General features: G+C 39.5%; 1 protein-coding gene across 14 annotated transcripts in view; it reads left to right on the top strand.

The window, feature by feature from the left end:
- TNFSF4 (TNF superfamily member 4) overlaps window positions 1-22,425 on the top strand; it is a 328,053-nt gene that overhangs the window by 71,421 nt on the left and 234,207 nt on the right. For 13 of the 14 annotated variants that reach the window (XR_014814397.1, XR_014814398.1, XR_002346947.2 and 10 more), the window contains one exon: window positions 3,266-3,449. Coding sequence is in view for 2 of the 14 variants with exons in the window: in XM_084974665.1 (XP_084830791.1) it covers window positions 3,387-3,449 (63 nt within the window). In the remaining 12 variants the exon portion in view is untranslated. Of the gene's footprint in view, window positions 1-3,265; window positions 3,450-22,425 lie in introns of those variants that run through there. The other variant, XM_084974661.1, reaches the window with a different exon arrangement.

The following is a 22,425-nucleotide window of genomic DNA, read 5'->3' as shown; positions in this document are numbered from 1 at the left end:
AGCTCGAATGACGGAGCAGATTCTTCAACATTTTTCAAAGAATTTTTTTAAAATCCAGTTACAAAGGTAATATATCTCATTGCAAATAACTTAAACCTTATAGAAATAGGTTCCTTTAGAAACTAGTTCAGGGGATGAAGTGGAAGAAAGAAAACTTGCTTCGTAGGATTTCTACTCATTTGAAGCTTGGGGCTTTCCTCCTGAAAAGGAGTTTTGTGTGTGTCTGTGTGTGTGAGTGTGAGCACATGTGCAGGTGTGAGGGGGTGGAGTAGTGCCTGAAGGAGGGAGGCGAAGACGCTAGGGGAGACTTGTCCCTGGTCCTCACGCTCTTTGCGATGATGCCAGCCTGGGTAAGAAATCAGCCATTAAGGGACTCTGGTTCCTCCAACCTCACCTTCCAGGTTTTAGTCTTGGTTATCGCTGTCTTAAAACTTCAGAGTCTCATCTCTGCCTTCTCCTCCAAGTGATTTATCATGGTGTTTTCCTGAACAAAATGGGTCTCCCTCTATGAAAGAACTATAGGGCTAGGTTTAAGATGTTAACAGCATTTGAAGTTCCCATTGTGGCTCAGTGGAAATGAATCTGACTAGTGTTCCCCAAACAAGAGAAGGAGGTACAAAGTACCAGATGACCAAAAAGAATAAAAAGTTCCCTAGAGATACAGGGGAATCTTACAGACTCCCAAAATGGAAAGTATAGCTTCACTCATAGGACCAAGAGGAATTGGAATTGGAAACTGGAATTGGAAAGTCAGTGGCTAGGTTCCTCGGAGTGTACCAGTCTGTACTCTTTCTCTCTCTCCTCTTGAAGACAGCGTTTCCCCAGTCCCCTTGCTCACCTCCATCCTGACTATTGGAAATTAGTTGCCTGTCTCTCTGAGAATATCTATATTCCTATCTTCTAGAAACGCCACCAGATTTCCTTCTCTATCCATTCTTGGTCTGGGTGGGCTCCATCCCCAGCCCTAGGAATGAGCCATAGGACCCAGGCCCAAGCCAGTTATTGTACTTCTGGCCACAGTGATTGATCCAGGGGTGAGCATGTGGTCTAAGACAGCCTGGCAGTTCTATAAAAATTGAATTATAACTTACATCTTGTAAAGTGTATAGATCTTAAGTGTACAGCTCAATGGATTTTATATATTTATACGTCTATGGAACCATGACCAAGATAAAGCTGTCAAATATTTCTAGCAGCCCAGAAGGCTCCCTGTCAACACACCATCCAAAGGTAACCCTACTCTGACTTCTGTTACCATAAATAGAAATCTTACCTTTTTTGAACTCCATTTACATGGCATCATACAGTATATAATCTTTGGTATTTGTCTTTGATTGAGATTACATCTGTGAGATTCATTCATTTTTTTTATAGTATTTGTTCATTTCTTTCTATATCTTTATGGTATTCTATTAGATGAATCATACCACAATTTTTTTTAATTTAATTTTTTTTTTGTTCTTTTTTTTTTTGTGCTATTTCTTGGGCCGCTCCCGCGGCATATGGAGGTTCCCAGGCTAGGGGTCCAATCGGAGCTGTAGCCACCTGCCTATGCCAGAGCCACAGCAACGCGGGATCCGAGCCGCGTCTGCAACCTACACCACAGCTCACGGCAACGCCGGATCGTTAACCCACTGAGCAAGGGCAGGGACCGAACCTGCAACCTCATGGTTCCTAGTCGGATTCGTTAACCACTGTGCCATAATGGGAACTCCATACCACAATTTTTTATCCATTCTACCATATGGACTTTTGGGTTGTTTCTGGTTTGTGACTAGTTGCTACGTACTTTATTGTGTGTATCTTGGTGAATATAAACACTCATTTCTTTGGGTATGTATCCGAGTAGAATTTCCAGGTCAGAGAGAAAAAATGCATATCTTTAGTAGGTATGACCAAATAGTTTTCCCAAGTGATTGTACCAATTCATACATCTACCAGTAGTATATGAGACTTACAGTTGCTCTATATGCTTGCCTATACTCACTGTCAGCCTTATAAATTATAGCCATTTTGAATGGGTATCATTGTATCATATTGTAGTTTTAATTTGTATTTTCATGATGACTAACGGGTGCTGAACACTTTGATATACTCATTGGCCTTCGGATATCCTGTTTTGTCAAATGGCTGTTTAAGCTTTTGCCCATTTCTAAAAAAGCATTGAATAGTTGTTGGTCTTTTTTTATTACTGATTTCTTGTAGTTCTTTATGTATTCTTGATATGAGTCCAGATACAAATATTTACTTTATGCATATACTGCAAATGCACTCGCCTAACCCGTGGCTAACATTTTTACTCCCTTGATGATGTCTTTTTATCATCAGTTAACAAACACAAGTTCAATTTGTTAATCTTTTCTATGGTTAATGTTTATTAACGTGCTCTGTTGGCTCACTCTGAGGTCATGGACCATTTAGCAACTTTTGAGGGAGGTTGAGGTAAATAGTTCCTTCTTTTTTGATGAATTTGAGGTCATGAGGAGGTGAGGCTGAGTCAGACATGAAAGCGGAAAGCAAAAAGACTTGCAGGGCTGGTCTTGAGGTGGAGCACTGTCAGAACTAGGCCAAAACTGTCCACTGGTTGTGGCTGAGATCAAGAAACAGGCTGAGAGGATGTGGCAGGGAAGTTGATCTCTGAACAGGTTCATTTAGTTTATTCTTTGATAAAGTATTGACTGAATGTTTATTCTGCAGTGTGACACTCTCGTGGAGCTTATATTCTAGAGGAATAGAAATTACTTAAAAACTCTCATAGTACAGATTAGAGAACCCAGGTGAGGACACGATAAGTAATTTGTCGTCATAGCTAGGGCAGAACCACTGCTAAAGCAGGGCCACAGCTGAAATCCAGGTCTCCTGGGTTAAACTCTCCCCTAGCCCCTCCTCCTAACACTAGTCTGGCAAAGAAAGCTGAGAAGTGATGATCATGAATGACATCCCCTTTGACTCAGGCTTAAGGTAGACTAAGCCTATCTCAAGTGGGTGGAGGTTTTCCTCTCTTCCTTTCACCCTGGGCAAATAGAAAGTGAGATCCTCTCTGGTCTGCAGTGGCGGAGACTTCAGAAAGCCCACACAGGTCAAGGGACTAAAGCAGACCAGTGTCAGCAGGGGGAAATCAGGGGGACTTCCCCAAAGTTCTTCCTGTCAAGAAAGAAGCATTAGAGACCTTCATGAAGGGGGAAAAAAAAAAATCTCAAGGACTATTCCAGACTGGGTTAAATGTCTCACTAATGCAGCTGTTACCCTTTGGGTTTTATTCCAGGACACTGGGCTTCATCCCTCAGCTCCAGGAATCTGGGATTTGAAGCAGGGTTCCACTTCAAGCAAGTCTTAGGCCGATGCTCAGTTCCGAAGAGCACCAGGGTCTTCCCCATTGGCAGTAGATGGGAGCGGATGGACATTTGGATGCCTTGGTATTGATGGATGAACTGGAGGCCAGAGACATGGTGAGCTGGTGATGCTATGAGGCTGAACCCTTTTCCACCAAGGGGAAGCAAGTGGATGAATAAATGAGGGCTGGTCTCCAACACCTGGCTGACCAGGTGAAGCCGCTGGCCAGCAGTTCTGGCACAACCATGTTAGAAAGTTGAATCACCCCCTCTCACAGTCTGAAGCTGCATTTTAGCAAGGTCCCCAGGTTAAAGTCTGAGGAGTGCTAAGAGGAGGCAGAACTGTTGTGTGGAGTAAAGAGCCTGGTCTATGCAGCAAGGGTCCATGTGCTTGGGAGTTTGAATTTCTAGGTGGAAATTACTCCTCCTTGGTGAGGAGGAAAGGGCTGTTACGCTTAGAATGGTATTTGCATAGGAAGTTCATCCCTGCTACATCCATCATACAGGAGTAGAAGGGCTCCGAATTTTTACCCCCATCCTTTGGAATTCTGCTGTCATTATTGTTTAGACACCAGCACCATGAGGGCTCACTTAGACATGCTCATAACTGTTAAAGCATATTGGCTAAGCCCCTTTATAATAAAAATCTTTGAATGTTGCCTCACATTACTGGAGGACAGCAGTAACAGTGGGGCCGCAAAATTGGATCTTTTTTCCCCTTTCTTTTTTGGCAACCCCACTGCATATGGAGTTCATAGGCCAGGAATCAGATCTGAGTCACAGTTGCAACCTATGCTGCAGCTGCAGCAATGCCAGATCCTTAACCCACTGTGCTGGGCCAGGGATCAAACCTGCATCCTGGCACTCCGGAGTCCCTGCCAATCCCGTTGTGCAACAGCAGGAACTTTGTAAAATTGGATCTTGATATCTATCTACCATTTTTTGCATGAGAAGATGACCTGCAGAATCAGTGAATGTATTTTTTGACTATTCTGGGCTCAAGTGACCTTCTCCCTTGAATGCCTGTTTAACTACAAATTTGGAGTTTTTTGGGTTAGTTTTATGGTTCACTATTAATTTGTGAGTGTTATATATGCAGTTCTGACAATGTTGTCATCATCTCATGTTTATAGTGGATTGTGGATTTTTAAATATTAGGGACTATGTCTTTTTTTCATTTCAATTCACATTTTATTGAAGTATAACACGCATATAGAAAAGAGCACAAATCTTAAGTGTACAGCATGAGGGAGTACATAAAGGACGTCTAGCCGGAGCCCAGATCAGGAAACAATACCAGAACTGCAGAAACTCCTCACCACTCTCTTCTAGTCACTATTTCCCCATTATCCTCCCATCAGGGTAATCAAATCCTCACTTCTGATACTGTAGATTAATTTTGCACATGGGAGCCATATTTTTATATCAGAAAAAAAATACTTGGTGTTCCTGTCATGGCTCAGTGGTAATGAACCCTGCTAGTATCCATGAGGATTCCAATTTGATCCTTGGCCTCGCTCAGTAGGTTAGGGATCTGGAGGTGCAGAGAGCTGTGGTGTAGGTCGCAGATGCTGCTCAGATACTGTGTTGCTGTGGCTGTGGTGTAGGCCGGCAGCTGTAGCTCCAATTCGATCCCTAGCCTGGGAACTTCCATATGCTCTGGGTGTGGCCCTGAAAAAAAAATTGAGTTAAAAATACTGTAAATCAGTAAAAGCAAATGTCTTTCAGGGAATACACAGTTCAGTTACAAATTCTGTCGTCCTTGGCTTTACCTATAAATGTTGAAAGATTTTTAATTTAATTTTTCTTATTTTGAAATAATTTCAAACTTAAGAATAGTGTAGTAACCTTTTTTCCCCTGATCCACTGTAGAGGAAGTAGCTGGCATAAATACCCTGTCACCTCCTCCCCTCCAATATTTTACTGTGTTCCTACAGGGATATCCTACAATATAACAGTCACACAACCATCAAAATCAGGAAAATAACGTTGCTGCATTATTGCCACATAATCTGCAGACACATTCAAGTTTCAAGCACCAGTCCAGGATTACGTGTTGCATTTAGTTGTCATGTCTCTTTAGTCTTCTTCAAAGTAGAGGAGTCTTTCCTTGACTTTCAGGGCTCTCACAGTTTATTAAATTACAGAGTAGGCATTTTTGTGGCGTGTACCTCAGTTTGATTCTGATGTTTCCTCATAATTAGATTTAGGTCACGCTTTTTCTTCTTTTTTTTCTTTTTAGGGCCGCACCCATAGCACATGGCGTTCCCAGGCTAGGGTTTGAATCAGAGCTACAGCTGCTTCCCTACACACAGCTCACAGCAACGAGGCCAGGGATCTAACCCAAAACCTCATGGATACTAGTCTGATTCATTTCCGCTGCACCACAATGGGAATTCCTAGGTCATGCTTTCAAAATTTCATTTTTGGGAGGAATATCACAGAAATGATGGTCTTGTCATTGCCTCCAATAGGTGGTGTACAATTTCAGTTAATTAATGGTGATGTTCCCTTTGATCACTTAAGAGTATCTGCCAGACTTCCTTCTTGTAAAGGTATTCTTTTTCCCTTTATAACTAGTGAGAGGTACTTTGAGACTGTGTAAATACCCATTCAGCATCAAACATTCACTCATCAGTTTTACCATCCATTGGTTATTCTTGTCTGAATCAGTATTATGATGATGATTGCCAGGTAGTGGTTTTCTAATTTAACTTATTCATTCTACATTTATTAGTTGGCATACTGCTGTAAGGAAAAGCTCTTCTTATTAATCAGTTAATGAATTTATTTATATCAAATATGGCCTCATGGATTCCTAGCTTTATTTATTGGGTTGTCATCTGTTATCATTATTTATCAAATCTGTTAGCACGTTGTTCGCAGGTTGGCAGTGCTTCCCTTGATCCATGCTGCTCAGGCTCTGACATCCTACACTGGGCTGTGCTGACATCCTCCTCATCCTACTTGGGCCCTGATGCCTCGAACCAGCCTGTTTCTTCTGCTGCTCTCCTCACCCTCGTTGGCTTTGGGTAAAGCCACTGCCACCACCTTTGCTCCTTTGCGTGAACATCTGCCTTACTCCACTCTGGCTTCGACAGCCTACCCTGAGTGGTGGGATCATCCTCCTCGTGCGATCTGCTCAACTGTCAACTATCCTGCCTTGCTCTCATTACCGTATCCCTGACCCTTGATCCCCCCTCACTCTGCTTAGATGCTAATACCTTTCACTGCTGTCACTGCCCCTCTGCACAGATGCCTTCCTCACCCCATCACCATAGGCCCCCCACTTGGAAGCTCTCCATAATTACCATTCAGGGCCCCCACACCCTGGAATTCTGCCTATCAACCCCACCTATCTTGCTTAGCCCTTTCGAATACTTTTCAGACTGAATTATCCAGGAGAGAAGGCAGGAAGGCAGAGACTGTCTCAGGGTAGACTTTGCCATAAGTCACAGGAGACACAGTACCCAGGGCCCACCATTGTTTGTATACCCCAATGTGGTACTTTTAATTTCTTTTTTAAATTCAGAAGAAATAATGAATATAATAATAACGATAAATATAATAATCCAGCTTGAGGATATTTGTTCTTACATTAATACAAAATAAAACTTTTAATTTTTTTTTTTTTTAACAGAGAAAGGGACCCATGAAAAAAGTGCCTAGAGCCCATGAAAGTTGTAACGCAGCCCCACTGTGTAATACTTAGCTTTGTATGCCCAGTTCCTTGGAGAGTTTCTGGAACATAGTATGAACTCAGTAAATGGTTGGGAAATTAGTGAATAAGTGGTCAACGATCAGCATCACCTGAAAATTTGTTAGAAATGCAAATTCTCAGCCCTCACCTCAGACTCACTGACACTGAAACTCTGGGTCTGGGGCCCAGCAATCTGTGTTAGAACAAGCTGTCTGGGTGACTTTGAGGCACACTAAAGTTTGAAACTCATGGCCACTCTTCTGTCTCTATGTATTTATAGCCAGGACTCACCTTGCCCTGCCAAATGCCTAAGCTATGTGTTGGGTGAGCAAGGAGCTTCTTTTGTAGACCTTGGGGATGACCTTGAAGCAGGAAAAGCCCTCTAGGGATTGAGATTATACCACTTTTCCAATTGTCTCAACATTTTCTCTCTGACTCATGAAGATTGATACACATTGTAATGAAAGCTGAGGGCATTACATACTTAGGTCAGATATTGAAATAAAAGGAGCTTTAAAAATCTTATATTGCCTCTGGCTGGGCTTTGGTTGTGGCTAAACATATATACCAGCTGGACTTTTACAAGATGGTGTGGAGTCACAGAAGCTCTGCTCTGGTTTGGATGTTCTATTTGAAAAGTCCTCTTGCAAAGTGCAGAAGGGCAATTATTCTTTTTTTTTTTTTTTTGTCTTTTTTGCTATTTCTTGGGCCGCTCCTGCGGCATATGGAGGTTCCCAGGCTAGGGGTCTAATCGGAGCTGTAGCCACTGACCTACGCCAGGGCCACAGCAACGCGGGATCCGAGCCGCGTCTGCAACCTACATCACAGCTCACGGCAACGCCGGATCGTTAACCCACTGAGCAAGGGCAGGGACCGAACCCGCAACCTCATGGTTCCTAGTCGGATTCGTTAACCACTGCGCCACGACAGGAACTCCCAGAAGGCCAATTAATAATAGATAAACTGCCTCTCCAGAGTCTCAGGGCAAATCAGTCTGTAGGAATTACGGGTATTAATAATTCCAACCTTGTGGGATTGCAAATATGGTGTGTCTTTGGCTGAGGTATGAGAAGAATAACCTAGGAACGCATCTTTGACCTACGAAAAAATATACTGACAAATATACCCCTTCCTCCTATATAAAATTTCTGAGCACAAAAAATGAGGCTTAGAAGTTGAGACAAATGATTGTAAATCAACTATAAGAGAAAAAATAAAAATCTTAAAGAATTTGAGACAAATGATTAAAAATATCATTGTAAAGAAGCCAGGGATTTTTGGACAATATTAACAAAGGAAGTACAAGTGATTGAGCAAGCTCTAGCCACACAAGCTTTACACTAGCTACATTACAAGACAAAAAAGAGTGGGATTCCGTGCTCTGTTAAGGGTTTTGAACATGATCCTAGTGGTACATGGTTCAGGTTTATTATTTGGGATACTCATAGGCTGGAGGTGGCAAAAGACCTGGAAGGGGGAAGTTGGAGACAGGGACAGGTGGGAAGAAGGAAAGATGATCAGGAAGACACTTAAAGGCGCCTGAACTAGGGACATGATGAATAATGCAGGATGTTGAGTGAGGGTGAGAGAATGTCAGGAATGGCTCCCACGCTTCTGCCAGTGAGTTATATAGAGAGGACATCTGGATAGAGTTCTGGGAATAGGCACAGGAGGCAGGCTGAGCTTTCAGTGGAATTTTAGGTGTGGGGCACATGTCCTGCATTTAGGGCTTGCCTCTGGTACCTCATCTGGATAGCCTCTGGGATTCAGTACATCAGGACGCACATTCTGAGGTTGGTACCCTCATGCCCATTTCTGGCTCTCCAGACCCCCCTTTCCACCCAACCTCTAGCCTTAATTCCTCTAGTGCTCCTGTCTGTCTCATGACCTTCCTCACTCTACCTACCAAACTGTCATTCCTTCCCAGCTCTGGGTTAGGAAATAAAACTTCAAATTTATGGCCATGTGATTCCATTTCAACTGTTGTATTTGGGGTGAAATCCCTTTCTTTAAGTAGTTTTAATGGTGATTCATAGCACTTTTGTGAAACATTTATTTATAGCCAAGAATTGTGGATGGTATGGTTATAATTTTAGATATTATGCTAAGTATAAGGCTTTTTCTTCTATTTTTGCCCCAACTATTTCATATCCAAGTTATCTGATTTAGGCATTATGAATGGGCTTTCTTTCTTTCTTTTTTTTTTTAGGCCCCCACCTGAGGTATGTGTAAGTTCCCAGGCTAGGGGTCAAATCAGAGCTGCAGCTGCCAGCCTGTGCCACAGCCACAGCAATGCTGGATCTGAGCTGCGTCTGAGACCTATGCCACAGCTCATCATGGCAACACTGGATCCTTAACCCACTGAGCCGGGCCAGGGATTGAACTCGCATTCTCATGGATTCTAGTTGGATTACTTGGGAATTTCACAATGGGAATTCCTGAACGGGGTTTGTTATATTGCTTGTCCAATATGAGGAAAATCTGATTTTTTTGCCCTTTTTTTTTTTTTTTGGTCTAAGAATAAGTTTCTTGAGAAAGATGTTTTTCTGTCTAAATATTTTAGCAGCATCTCTCAGTAAATATGTGTTTAATAAATGACAATGACTGAATGAATAGGCTCTTGGGACTTTAATAATAACACAAATAAAAATTACCAGTTGGTGAATGTCAAGTAGTATACTATAATTTAAAATTATTATTTCTTATCCTGATGGAGACAATGGCTTGGAGGGTGGAGATGAGGTTTACAAATTGTGTTTTTTAATTCCCTTTCCAAGTTTCGTTCTTTCAATTTCTTCGAAGTAAATCTTTGGTTGCACAACAACCATGCTGTGTTTATTAACATTTTCTCAAGTTTAGAAATGTTTTCTTTCTTTTTTTACTGAAGTAGAATTTTCTTTCTTTCTTCCTTCCTTCCTCCTTCCCTCCCTTCCTTTCTTCCTCCTCTGCCTTCTTTCTTTTTGCTTTTTAGTGCTGTACCTGCAGCATATGGAAGATTCCAGGCTAGGGGTAGAATTGGAGCTATAGCTGCTGGCCACAGCCACCGCAATGCAGGATCCGGGCCATGTCTGCAACCTACACCACAGCTCACAGCAGTGCTCTATCCTTAACCCACTGAGTGGGGCCAGGAATCGAACCTGCATCCTCACGAATGCTAGTTGGATTTGTTTCTGCTCTGCCACAATGGGAACTCCTTTTACTGAAGTAGAATTGATTTACTATATTATACTAGTTTCAGATATAAAATATGGTGACTCAATATTTTTAAAGTTATACTTCACTTAAAGTTACTATAAAATATTGACTGTAATCCCTGTGCTGTAATCACATTCTTGTATCTTACTTATTTTATACCTAGTAGTTTGTACCTCTTAAATCCCTAATCTTATCTTGCCCTTCCCAACTTCCCTCTCCCCACTGGTAGCCGCTAGTTTGTTCTCTGTATCCATGAGTCTGTTTCTGGTTTGTTATATTCATTCATTTTATTTTTTAGGTTTTTACATATAAGTGATAACACACAGTATTTGTACTCCTTTGTCTGACTTATTTCACCAAACATAATACCCTCCAGGTCCATCTGTGTTGATGCAGATGACAAAATTTCATTCTCTGTTGTGGCTGAGTAATACTTAATTATTTGTATGTATGATATATTTATATATAGAACATGTTCTTTATCCATTCAACTGTTGACATTTAGATTGTGTCCAAGTCTTGTCTATTGTAAATACTACTACTGTGGACATTGAGGTTCATGTATCTTTTTTTTTTTAAATTAAAAATTTTTTTTTTGCCATTTCTTGGGCCACTCCCTCAGCCTATGGAGGTTCCCAGGCTAGGGGTCGAATTGGAGCTGTAGGCACTGGCCTATGCCAGAGCCACAGCAATGTGGGATCCGAGCTGCATCTGCAAACTACACCACAGCTCAGGGCAACGCCCGATCAAGGCCAGGGATCGAACCCGCAACCTCATGATTCCTAGTCGGATTCGTTAACCACTGAGCCAAGACGGGAACTCCTCATGTATCTTTTTGAATTAGTGTTTTTATTTTCTTAAGATATGTCCCCAGGAGTGGAATTGCTGGATCATATGGTAGTTCTATTTTTAGTTTTTTGAGGAACTACCATACTACTTTCCACAGTAGCTGCAACAATTTAAATTACCAACAGTGTACAAGGGTTCCTTTTTCTACACATTCTTGCCAACATTTGTTATTTGTGGTCTTTTTGATGATAGCCACTCTAACAGATGTGAGGTGATATCTCATCGTGGTTTGGATTTGCATTTCTCTCATGATTAGCCATGTTGAGCAGCTTTTCATTTGCTTCTTGGTCGTCTGTATGTCTTCTTTGGAAAAGTGTCTATTCACGTCTTCTGATCATTTTATTTTTTTTCTCCCATGGCCACCCCTGTGGCATATGGAAGTTCCTGGGTAGGGGTTCAATTGGAGCTGCTGCTATTGACCTACACCACAGCCACAGCAACGCCAGATCCAAGCTGCATCTGCGACCTATGCCATGGCTTGTAGCAATGCTAGATCCCCAAACCACTGAGCGAGGCCAGGGAGTGAACCACATCCTCATGGACATGGGTCGGGTTCTTAACCTGATGAGCCACAATGGGAACCCCCTGATCATCTTTTAATTGGGTTGTTAGCTTTTTTTTTTTTTTTTTTTTTGACGTTGAGTTTTATGCACTGTGTATATTTTGGATATCAACCTTTTAAATGTCAAATCATTTGCAAATATTTTCTTTCATTCAGTAGGTTGTCTTTTTGTATTATCAATAGTTTTCATTGCTATGCAAAAGCTTTTAAGTTTAACTAGCTCCCATTTGTTTATTTTTGCTTTTGTTTCCTTTACCTGAGGAGATAGATCCAAGAAAATGTTGATGTGTAAAAGAGAGTTCTACCTTGTTTTGTTCTAGGAGTTTTATGGTTTACTAATTTTACATTTAGGTCTTTAACTCATTTTGACTTTGTTTTTTACTATTGTGTGAGAAAATGTTCTTATTTTATTGTTTTAGCATGAGCTGTTGGTATTCCCAACAAAACTTATTGAAGAGACTATCTTTCCTCCATTGCATATTTTTGCCTCCTTTGTCATAGATTATGGTCAAGTGTATGAGTTTATTTCTGGATGCATTATTCTGTTCCATTAATCTATGTGTCTGTTTTTGTGCCAGTATCACACTCTTTTCATTACTTTATCTTTGTAGTATAGTCTGAAGCCAGAGAGCATGATATCTCTAGCTTTGCTTTTTTTTCTCAAGATTTTTTTGGCTGGTTGGGCATCGTATGTGGTTTTATATAAATTTTAGGATTATTTATTCCGGTTCTGTGAAATGTCATGAGTGTTTTGATAGGAATTGCATTAAGTCTGTATATTGTTTTGGGTAGGATGGACATTTTAACAGTTTTATTTCTTCTAATCCATGAACATGGAATATTTTTTCCAATTCTTTGTATCCTCCTGAGTTTCTGTCATCAGTGTTTTATAGTTTTCAGAGTATGGGTCTTTCAACTCTTTGATTAACTTTACTCCTACATATTTTATTCTTTTTGATGAAGTTTTAAATGGAATTGTTTTCTTGCTTTCACTTTCTGATAGTTAATTATTATTCTATAGAATAAGCAATAGATTTCTGTATATTATCCTGCAACTTTATTGAAAGTATTTATTCTAATAGTTTTTTTATTTCCTATAAATAGCATCATTTCATCTGTAAATAATGACAGTTTTACTTTTTTTTTTTTCTTTCCTCTCCTTTTAGGACTGCACTTGGGGCATATGGAGTTTCCCAGGCTAGGGGTCGAATCAGAGCTGTAGCTGCTGGTCTACACCACAGCCACAGCAACGCAGGATCTGAGCCATGTCTGCGACCTCACCACAGCTCACAGCAATGCCAGATCCTTAATCCACTAAGTGAAGTCAGGGATCAAACCCACATCCTCAAGGATCCTAGTTGGATTCATTAACCACTAAGCCATGAAGGGAACTCCTTACTTTTTCCCTTCCAATTTGGATGCCTTTTCTTTTCTTTTTTTTTTCTTTTTTCTTTTATTATTTTTAGTGAATATTTAAAAAAAATTTTTAAATTATACTTGATATACATTCCTCTGTCTGCTGTCCATATCTGTGAGTCTGTTTCTGTTCTGTAGATAGGTTCATCTGTGCCATATTTTGGATTCCACATATGTGATATCATATGGTATCTTTCTCTTTCTGACTTACTTCACTTAGTATGAGAATTTCTAATTCCATCCATGTTGCCGCAAATGGCATTATTTTGTTCCTTTTTATACATGGATAGTATTGTATTGTGTATGTGTACCACATCTTCTTAATCCATTTATCCTTGGACATTTAGGTTGTTTCCATGTCTTGGCTATTGTGAATAGTGCTGCAGTGAACATAGGGATACATGTATCTTTTTGCATGTAAGTATGGTCTGGATATATGCCCAGGAGTGGAATTGCTGGATCATATGGTAGTTCTGTATTTAGTTTTCTGAGGAACCTCCATACTGTTTTCCATGGTGGTTGTACCAATTTACATTCCCACCAACAGTGTGGGAGGGTCCCTTTTCTCCATACTCTGTCTAGCATTTGTTATTTGTCATTTTATTAATGATCACCATTCTGACCAGTGTGAGGTCGTACCTCATTGTAGTTTTGATTTGCATTTCTCTGATAATTAGTGATGTTCAGTATTTTTTCATGTGCCCATTGGCCATCCATGTCTTCCTTGGAGCAATGTCTATTTAGGTCTTCTGCCCACTTTACAATTGGGTCGTTTGTTTTTTGCCATTGAGTTGTATGAGTTGTTTGTATATTTTGGACATTAAGCCCTTGTTGGTTGCATCATTTGTGACTATTTTCTCCCTTTCTGTAGGTTGTCTTTTAGGTTTTTTATGGTTTCCTTTGCTGTGCAAGAGCTTTTATGTTTAATTAGGTACCATTGGTTTATTTTTGTTTTTATGTTTATTTCCTTGGGAGACTGACCTGAGAAAACATTTGTGCAGTTGACATCAGAGAATGTTTTGCCTATGTTCTCTTCCAGGAGTTTTATGGTGTCTTGTCTTATGTTAAGTCTTTAAACCATTTTGAGTTCATTTTTGTGCATGGTGTGAGGGTGTGTTCCACTTTCTTTGATCTACATGCAGCTGTCCAGTTTTCCCAGCACCACTTACTGAAAAGACTGTCTTTTTTCCCAGTTTATATTCTTGCCTCCTTTGTCGATGATTAATTGAATGTAGGTATCTGGGTTTCTTTCTGGGTTCTCTGTTCTGTTTTGTTACTCTGTATGTCTGACTTGTACCGGTACTACACTGTCTTGATTATTGTACCTTTGTAGTTTTGTCTGAAGTCTGGGAGAGTTATGCCTCCTGCTTGGTTTTTGTTCCTCAGGATTGCTTTGGCAATTCTGGGTCTTTTATGGTTCTGTATAAACTTTGGATTGTTTGTTGTAGTTCTTTGAAAAATGTCTTGGGTAATTTGATAGGGATTGCATTGAATCTGTAGATTGCTTTTGGTAGTATGGCCATTTTAATGATACTAGTTCTTCAAATCCAGGAGCATGGGATATCTTTCCATTCCTTTGACTCCTCTTTAGTTTCCTTGATTAATGTTTTATAGTTTTCAGCCTGTAACTCCTTTACCTCCTTGGTCAGGTTTATTCCTAGGTTTTTAAATTTTTTTGGGTGCAATTTAAAAAGGTTTTGTATTTTTCGTATTCCTTTTCTAATAGTTCATGGTTAGTATACAGAAATGCAACTTATTTCTGAATGTTAATCTTGTATCCTGCTACTTTGCTGAATTTGTTATCAATTTGAGTAGTTTTTGTGTATAATCCTTAGGGTTTTCTATATAAAGCATCATGTCATCTGCATATTGTGACAATTTTACCTCTTTTCTTCCACTTTAGATACCTTTTATTTCTTTTGTTTATCTGATTGCTGTGGCTAGGACATCCAGTACAATGTTGAATAAAATTGGTGAGAATGGGCATCCTTGTCTTGTAGCAGATTTCAGTGGGAAGGCTCTCAGGTTTTCTCTGTTGAGTATTATATTTGCCATGAGTTTGTCATAAATGGCTTTCATTATGTTAAGGTATGTTCCCTCTATCCTTCTTTGGTAAGAGTTTTTATCATAAGTGGATGTTGGATCTTGTCAAATGCTTTTTCTGCGTCTATTGAGATGATCTGTGGTTTTGGACTTATCTTTTGTTAATGTGGTCTATGATGTTGATTGATTTGTGTATGTTGAACTATTCTTGTGAACTTAGGATAAAACCCCCTTGGTCGTGCTGTATGATCTCGTTTTTGTGTGGTTGGATGCAGTTGGCTAAAATTTTGTTGAGAATTTTTGCATCTATGTTCATCAGAGTTATTGGACTGTAATTTTCTTTTTTGGTAGTGTCTTTGGTTTTGGTATTAGGGTGATGATGGCTCCAGAATGTCTTTGGGAGAGTTCTTCCTTCTTCAGTCTTTTGGAAAAGTTTAAGAAGGATGGGTATAAGTTCTTCTTTGTATTTTTGGTAGAATTCACCTGTGAAGCCATCTGGTATTGGGCTTTTTTTTGTAGGGAGTGTTTTTATTACACATTCAGTTTCATTTCTAGTGATCCATCTGTTCCGTTGATCTATTTCTTTTTCATTCAGTTTTAGGAGGCTGTAAGTCTCTAGAAAATTGTCCATTTCATCTAGGTTGTCAAATTTGTTGGTATATAACTGTTCATAATATTCTCTTATGGTATTTTGTATTTCTGCATTATCCATTGTGATTTCTCCTTTTTCATTTCTTATTTTGTTTGAATCTCTCTCTCTTGTGAGTCTGGCCAGAGGTTCATCAGTTTTATTTACCCTTTCAAAGAACTGGGTTTTTATTTTATTGTTTTTTTTTCTATTTTTTAATTTCTATTTTATTGATTTCCTCTCTGATCTTTATAATTTCCTTCCTTCTGCTGACTCTAAGTTTTGTTTGTCCTTCTTTTTCTAATTCATTTAGGTGTTTGGTTAAGTTGTTGATTTGAGATTTTTCTTCCTTTTTGAGGAAGGCCTGTATTGCTATGAAGTCCCTGTAAACACTGCTTTTGCAGAATCGCAAAGATTTTGTTTTTGTTTTTTTTTTCTTTTTTTAATTTTCTTTTTTTATTATTCAAATGAATTTATCACATCTGTAGTTGTATAATGATCGTAACAATCTGATTTCACAGGATTTCCATCCCACAGCTCAAGCACATCCCCCCACCCCCCAAACTGGCTCCTCCGGAGACCATAAGTTTTTCAATGTCTGTAACAGAATCCCAAAGATTTTGAATGGTTGTGTCTTCACATTCATTTGTCTTGAGGTATTTTTCAATGTCCTTTTTGATTTACTCATTGACCCATTGGTTTTTTAGTAGCATGTTGTTTAGTTTCCATGTAGTCAGTTTTTTTCTAATTTCTTTTCCTGTGCTTGATTTCTAGTTTCATGCCATTGTGGTCAGAGAAGATACTTGAAATAATTTCTATACTCTTAAATTTGTTGAGGTTAGTTTTGTGCCCCAGTATGTGGTCAATTCTTGAGAATGTTCCATGTGCCTGTGAAAAGAAAATATATTCTGATTTTTTTGGATATAATGTCCTGAAAATGTTAATTAAGTCAACTTTTCTCTTGTGTCATTTAGGATCCCTGTTGCCTTATTGATTGTCTAGAGGATCTGTTCATTGATGTGAGTGGGGTGTTAAAATCTCCTACTATTGTTGTAGTTCCATCAATTTCTCCTTTTATGTCTTTTAGTATTTTTTGTATATTTTTGGGTGCTCCTCTAGTCGGGGCATGTATATTGACAATGTAATATCCTCTTCTTAAATGGATCTTTTATCATTAAATAGTGTCCTTCTTTGTCTTTATGGCCTTTAACATCTGTTTTGTTTGATATGAGTATTGTGACTCCTGCTTTTCCGTCTTTTCCATTCACATGAAATTTCTTTTTCAATTCCCTCACTCAATTTATATGTGTACTTTGCCCTAAAGTGAGTCTCTTGTAGGCAGCATATTGTGGTGTCTTGTTTTCTTATCCAGTCTGCCACTCTAAGTATTTTGACCAGAGCATCCAGTCCATTGACATATAAGGCATTTATTGCTAAATATGCATTTGTTGACTTTTTAAACCTTGTTTTCTATTTGATTCTGTTTCTCCTCGCTTTCTTTCTTTTTTTGGTTGGATGATTTCCATTGATTTTATGCTCATGTCCTTTTCTTTTTAGTCTTTGTGAATATATTGTGTGTTTTTTTTGGTGTGTGTGTGATTGCTCTCTTTTTTACATATGTTAACCCCTTCTTGCTTTAGCTTGATAGTCATATAGACTCAAATACATTACAAACCAGATTTTTCTTACTCTCCTTCTCCACCTTTTATGATTCTGATGTCTTTTTTTTACATCTTCATGTTTATCCTTTTGCTGTTCCTTGTGTTTTTCATTGCTTTCACAAATAGTTTTTTTTTTTTTTTTCCTTTTAGGTCTATATACTGGCTTAAGTGATTAGTTTCCAATTTTGATTTCTTCCATCCTATGTCTTCTTTCATCTTTCCTATTTAGAGGAGATCTTTCAGTATTTCTTTTAGAATGAGTTTAGTATTGTGATATTCTTTTAGTTTTTGTTTGTTGGAGAGATTCTTTATTTCTGCTCTTTTCAATGATAATCTTGCTGGGTAGAATATTCTAGGCTACAGATTTTGCCCTTTTAGAACTTTGAGTACATCTTGCTACTCCCTTCTGGCCTGTAATGTTTCTGTAGAGAAGTCAGTTAGCTGGTAGCTTTATGGGGTTTCCCTTAACTCTTCGTTTTTCTCTTGCTGCCTTTAGAATCCTCTCATTATCTTTAATGTTTGCCATTTTTATTATAGTAAGTATTGGTATGGCTCTGTTTGGGTTCAGCTTATTTGGGGCTCTCTGTGCTTCCTGTATCTTGATATTTGTTTCCTTTGGATTTGGAAAGTTTTCAGCCATAATTTCTTCAACCCCATTTTCTTTTTCTTCATCTTCTTCAATCCCTGTTATGCATAAATTGCATATTTTCCCATACATCTTTATATTGCTTCTGTGGTTTTTCATTTGGTTTTCTGTCTGCTGTCCTGTTTGGGTGATTTCCATTGTTCTATCTTCCAAATCACTTATTCATTCCTCTGCATTATTCATTCTGCCCTTCAATGACTTTAACTCAGCTTTTGTCTCTGCAAATGAGTTTTTTAATTTTCTTGGCACCTCCTTACATTTTCTAGTTCCTTTCTAAAGTAATCTGCATTACTGTTCATATCCACTCTTAATTCTTTCAGTATTTTCGCTCTCTCCTTTTTGAACTCAGTGTCTGTTAGATTGCAGAGGTCTGTTTCATTGTTTGTTCCTTCAGGGGAATTCTCCTTTTCTTTTAACTGGGAATGGTTCCTGAGCTTCATTTTGGTTATATTTTTTCTTATTCTATGAATTTAGAGAAAAGAATTACTGTAGTCTTGGAGGGCTATTTATATGTGAGAGTGCCCCTTAGTAGCTTGTGAGTGCTTTAATTTTTTTATTTTATTTTATTTTTTTGCATGGAAGCTGCTTTTGGTTTGTGTGCTTGCTGTCTCTTTCCTCAGTGTGTCAGAACTGTTATCCCCTTGATAGAGGGCATGCCAGTGTAAGGCCTCGGCTTGCTTCTAGGAAGATGAGGCAATGGGAAAGGCCAGTAGCTCATGCCTTGTTGCTAGACCCTTGACAGTGGCAAGGACCCACAGGTAGGTGGTACAGGCTGCTCCTGGTTGCAGGGCCCTGGGAAATGGCAGTGACCCTCAGGGAGGTGTAGGCAGCACCCAGAGCCTTTGGCAGTGACAATAGCAGGACCTGTTTGTTCTCAGGGAAGTGAGGGTAATGGGCGGCTCTCGGTTGTAGTGCCCTCCTCTACAGCAAACCCAGTGGTGACTAGGGCTGTAGGTGGTGCCTGTTCAGGGACCCCTAGTGGTGGCATGTCATGCTCACCTCTGGAGTCTGGGATGCCTGTGGCAGTTTGCCTCTGCTGCCCATAGCCTGTGAAAGAGACACCCTGCCACTTGAATGCCTGCACATGTGCAGAGAAAGATATTCTTATGGTGGTCCCTCTACCTCCTCCTCTTGCCCTCTCCAACAACAGTGCCTTACTTCCCCTGCAGGCCCAAGCCTCCTCCCACACTCCTGGCCCTCCACTCCCAGACCAGGTGCAGCACTGTCTAGCCCCTTAGACTCTCTCCACATGATCAACCCTAGTCCTCTTGCTGGATCTGACCTCTAAAGCTTGAGTGTCACTGCCCAGCCTCCACCTGAGTGTCTCAGGCTGTGGTGTCTGTGGGCGGTGGTACTTATGGTCTGTGAGGCTCTCTTTCTGTTTTGCCCTCCTCAATCTGGCTGCTGCAGTTTTCTCTGAGCTTGAGGTTCAACCTCAGGGACTGTGGCCTCTGAGGGTGTGGGTTCCTTTCCTGTTTCACAGCTCCCTCTCAGGAAAGCTGGTCCTGTCCTGATTCCACCCCCCCCATCTTCTTTCTTTCTCTTTTTCCCCTTTTGTTCTACCCATTTATGTGGAGGGTTCCTTGCCATTTTTGGAGGTTTAAGGTCTTCTGCTAGTGTTCAGTAGATGTTCTGTGCCAATTGTTCTACATGTAGATCTTTTCTTTCTTTTTTTTTTTTTTTGATGTGTTCATGGGAGAAAGTGAGCATCACATCTTACTCTCCTCTGTCATCTTGATAGTACTTTTAATTTTTTATTTTATTTTTATTAGTGTATAGTTGATTTACAGTGTTGTGTCAATTTCTGCTGTACAGCATAGTGACCAAGTTACACACACACACATATACATTCTTTTTCTCACACTGTCTTCTTTCGTGTTCTATCCCAAGAGATTGGATATAATTCCTTGTGCTATACAGTAGGCCCTCATTGCTTATCCATTCTGAATGTAATAGACATCTAGATAAAAACTCTGACCAAATTGGGTATAGAGAGAACACGTCTCAGCATAATAAAGGCCCTTTATGACAAACCCATAATTAACATAATCCATGGTGAAAAGCAGACAGGTTTTGCTCTAAAATCAGGAACAAAAACAAGAATGCCAATTCTTGATACTTCTATTTAATGTAGTATTTTAAGTCTTAGCCACAGAAGAAAAAAGAAAAAAAGAAAAATGAGAAGTTATAGCTGACATCACAGAGATACAAAAGGTCATAAGAGACTATTGCAAACAGCTATATGCCAATAAAATGTACCACCCAGACAAATTCTTAGAAAGGTACAATCTTCCAAGACTGAACCAGGAAGAAATAGAAAATATGAATAGACTAATCATAAGTACTGAAATTGAAATAGTGATTTAAAAATTTCCAAGAACAACAAAAAAAGTCTAGGACCAGACGGCTTCACAGATGAGGTCAATCAAACATTTAGAGAAGAGTTAACACCTATCCTTTTGAAGCTCTTCCTAATGTTGCAGAGGGAGGGATATTTGCAAGCTCATTTTTTTTATGAGGCCACAATACCCCTATATCAAAACCAAAGATACCACAAAAAAGGAAATTACAGGCCAATATCACTGATGAACATATATGCAGAAGTCCTCAACAAAATACTGGCAAACCAATTCCAATGATATATTGAAAGGATCATACACCACAACCAAGTGGGATTTATCCCAGGGATGTAAGGATTCTTCAATATGTGCATATCAAACAATGTGATACATCATGTTAACAAACTGAAGAATAAAAACCATATGAGCATCTCAATAGATGCAGAAAAAGCTTTTTACAAAATGCAGCACCCCTTTGTGATAAATACTCTCCAGAAAGTGGGCTTATAGGGAACCTAACTCAACATAATAAAGGCCGTGTATGACAAAACCACAGCCGACCTCTTTTTTTTTTTTTTTTAAACTTTTTAGGGCTGCACTGTGGCATATGGAGGTTCCCAGGCTAGGGATCCAATTGGAGATACAGCTGCTGGCCTACGCCACAGCCGCAGCAACACAGGATCTGAGCTGTGTCTGTAAACTATGCCACAGCTCACAGCAATGCCAGATCCTTAATCCACTGAGCAAGGCCAGGGATCGAACCCACAACCCCTTGGTTCCTAGTTGGATTCTTTTCCAGTGCACCACGACAGGAACTTCTGCCATTTTCATTCTTAATGGTAAAAAGCTGAAAGCATTTCCTCCATCAGGAGCCTGACAAGGATGTCCATGCTCAGCACTTTGATTCAACATAGCTTTGAAAGTCCTAGACACAGCATCAGAGAAGAAAAAGAAATAAAAGGAATCCAAATTAGAAAAGAAGTAAAACTGTCCCATGACACTATACATAGAAAACCCTTAAGATGCTACTAGAAAACTAGTAGAACTATTAGAGCTCATCAACAGATTTGGTAAAGTTGCAGGATATAAAATTAACATGTAGAAGCCTCTTGTATTCCTATGCACTAACAATGAAAGATCAGAAAGGGAAATTAAGGAAACAAGCCCATTTGCCATCACAACAAAGAGAATAAAATACCTAGGAATAAACCTACCTAAAGAGGCAAAAAGGCCTATACTCTGAAAACTCACTGAAGAAAGAAATTGAAGATGACACAAACAGAAAGATATACCCTGTTCTTGGATTGAATGAATCAATATTGTGAATGTGACTATACCACCCAAGGCGATCTACGGATTCAATGCATTCCCTATCAGATTACCAATGGTGGAGTTCCATTTGTGGCTCACTGGGTTCAGAAGCTGACATAGTGTTTATGAGGATGTGGATTTGACCCCTGGCCTTGCTCAGTGGGTTAAGAATCTGGCATTGCCACAAGCTGCAGCACAGGTCCCAGGATGTGGCTTGGACCAGCATTTCTGCAGCGGTGGGGTAGGCCAGCAGCTACAGCTTTGATTCAGCTGCTAGCCCAGGAACTTCCATATGCCTCAGGTGTGGCCATAAAAAGAAAAAAAAAAATTACCAATGGCATTCTTCATAGAACTAGAACAAAAGTTTTAAATATTTATATGGAAATACAAAAGACCTTGAATAGCCAAAGTGATCATGAGAATGAAAAATGGAGATGGAGGAATCAGGCTCCCTGACTTCAGACTATGCTACTAAGCTAGAGTCAGGAAAACACACACATGGCACAAAAACAGACACATTTATCAAAGGAAAAATATAGAAAGGTAGAAATAAACTGATGCACCTATGGTCAATTAATCTATGTCAAAGAAGGCAAGAATATATAATGGAAAAAGATAGTTTTTTCAATAAGTAGTGTTGGGAAAACTTGACAGCTCCATGTAAACAATGAAATTAGAAATTCTCTAACACTATACTTAAAAATAAACTCAAAATGGATTAAAGACCTAAATGTAAGGCCGGA

Source organism: Sus scrofa, chromosome 9, assembly GCF_054392235.1.
Source record: "Sus scrofa isolate SSC_HxYL_T2T_F1_AM1 chromosome 9, Sscrofa_HxYL_maternal_Yorkshire_Landrace_v2.0, whole genome shotgun sequence".
Taxonomy (NCBI): Eukaryota; Metazoa; Chordata; class Mammalia; order Artiodactyla; family Suidae; genus Sus; species Sus scrofa.
The sequence above is the reverse complement of the archived record's forward strand: the minus strand, read 5'-3'. Positions and strand labels throughout refer to the sequence as shown.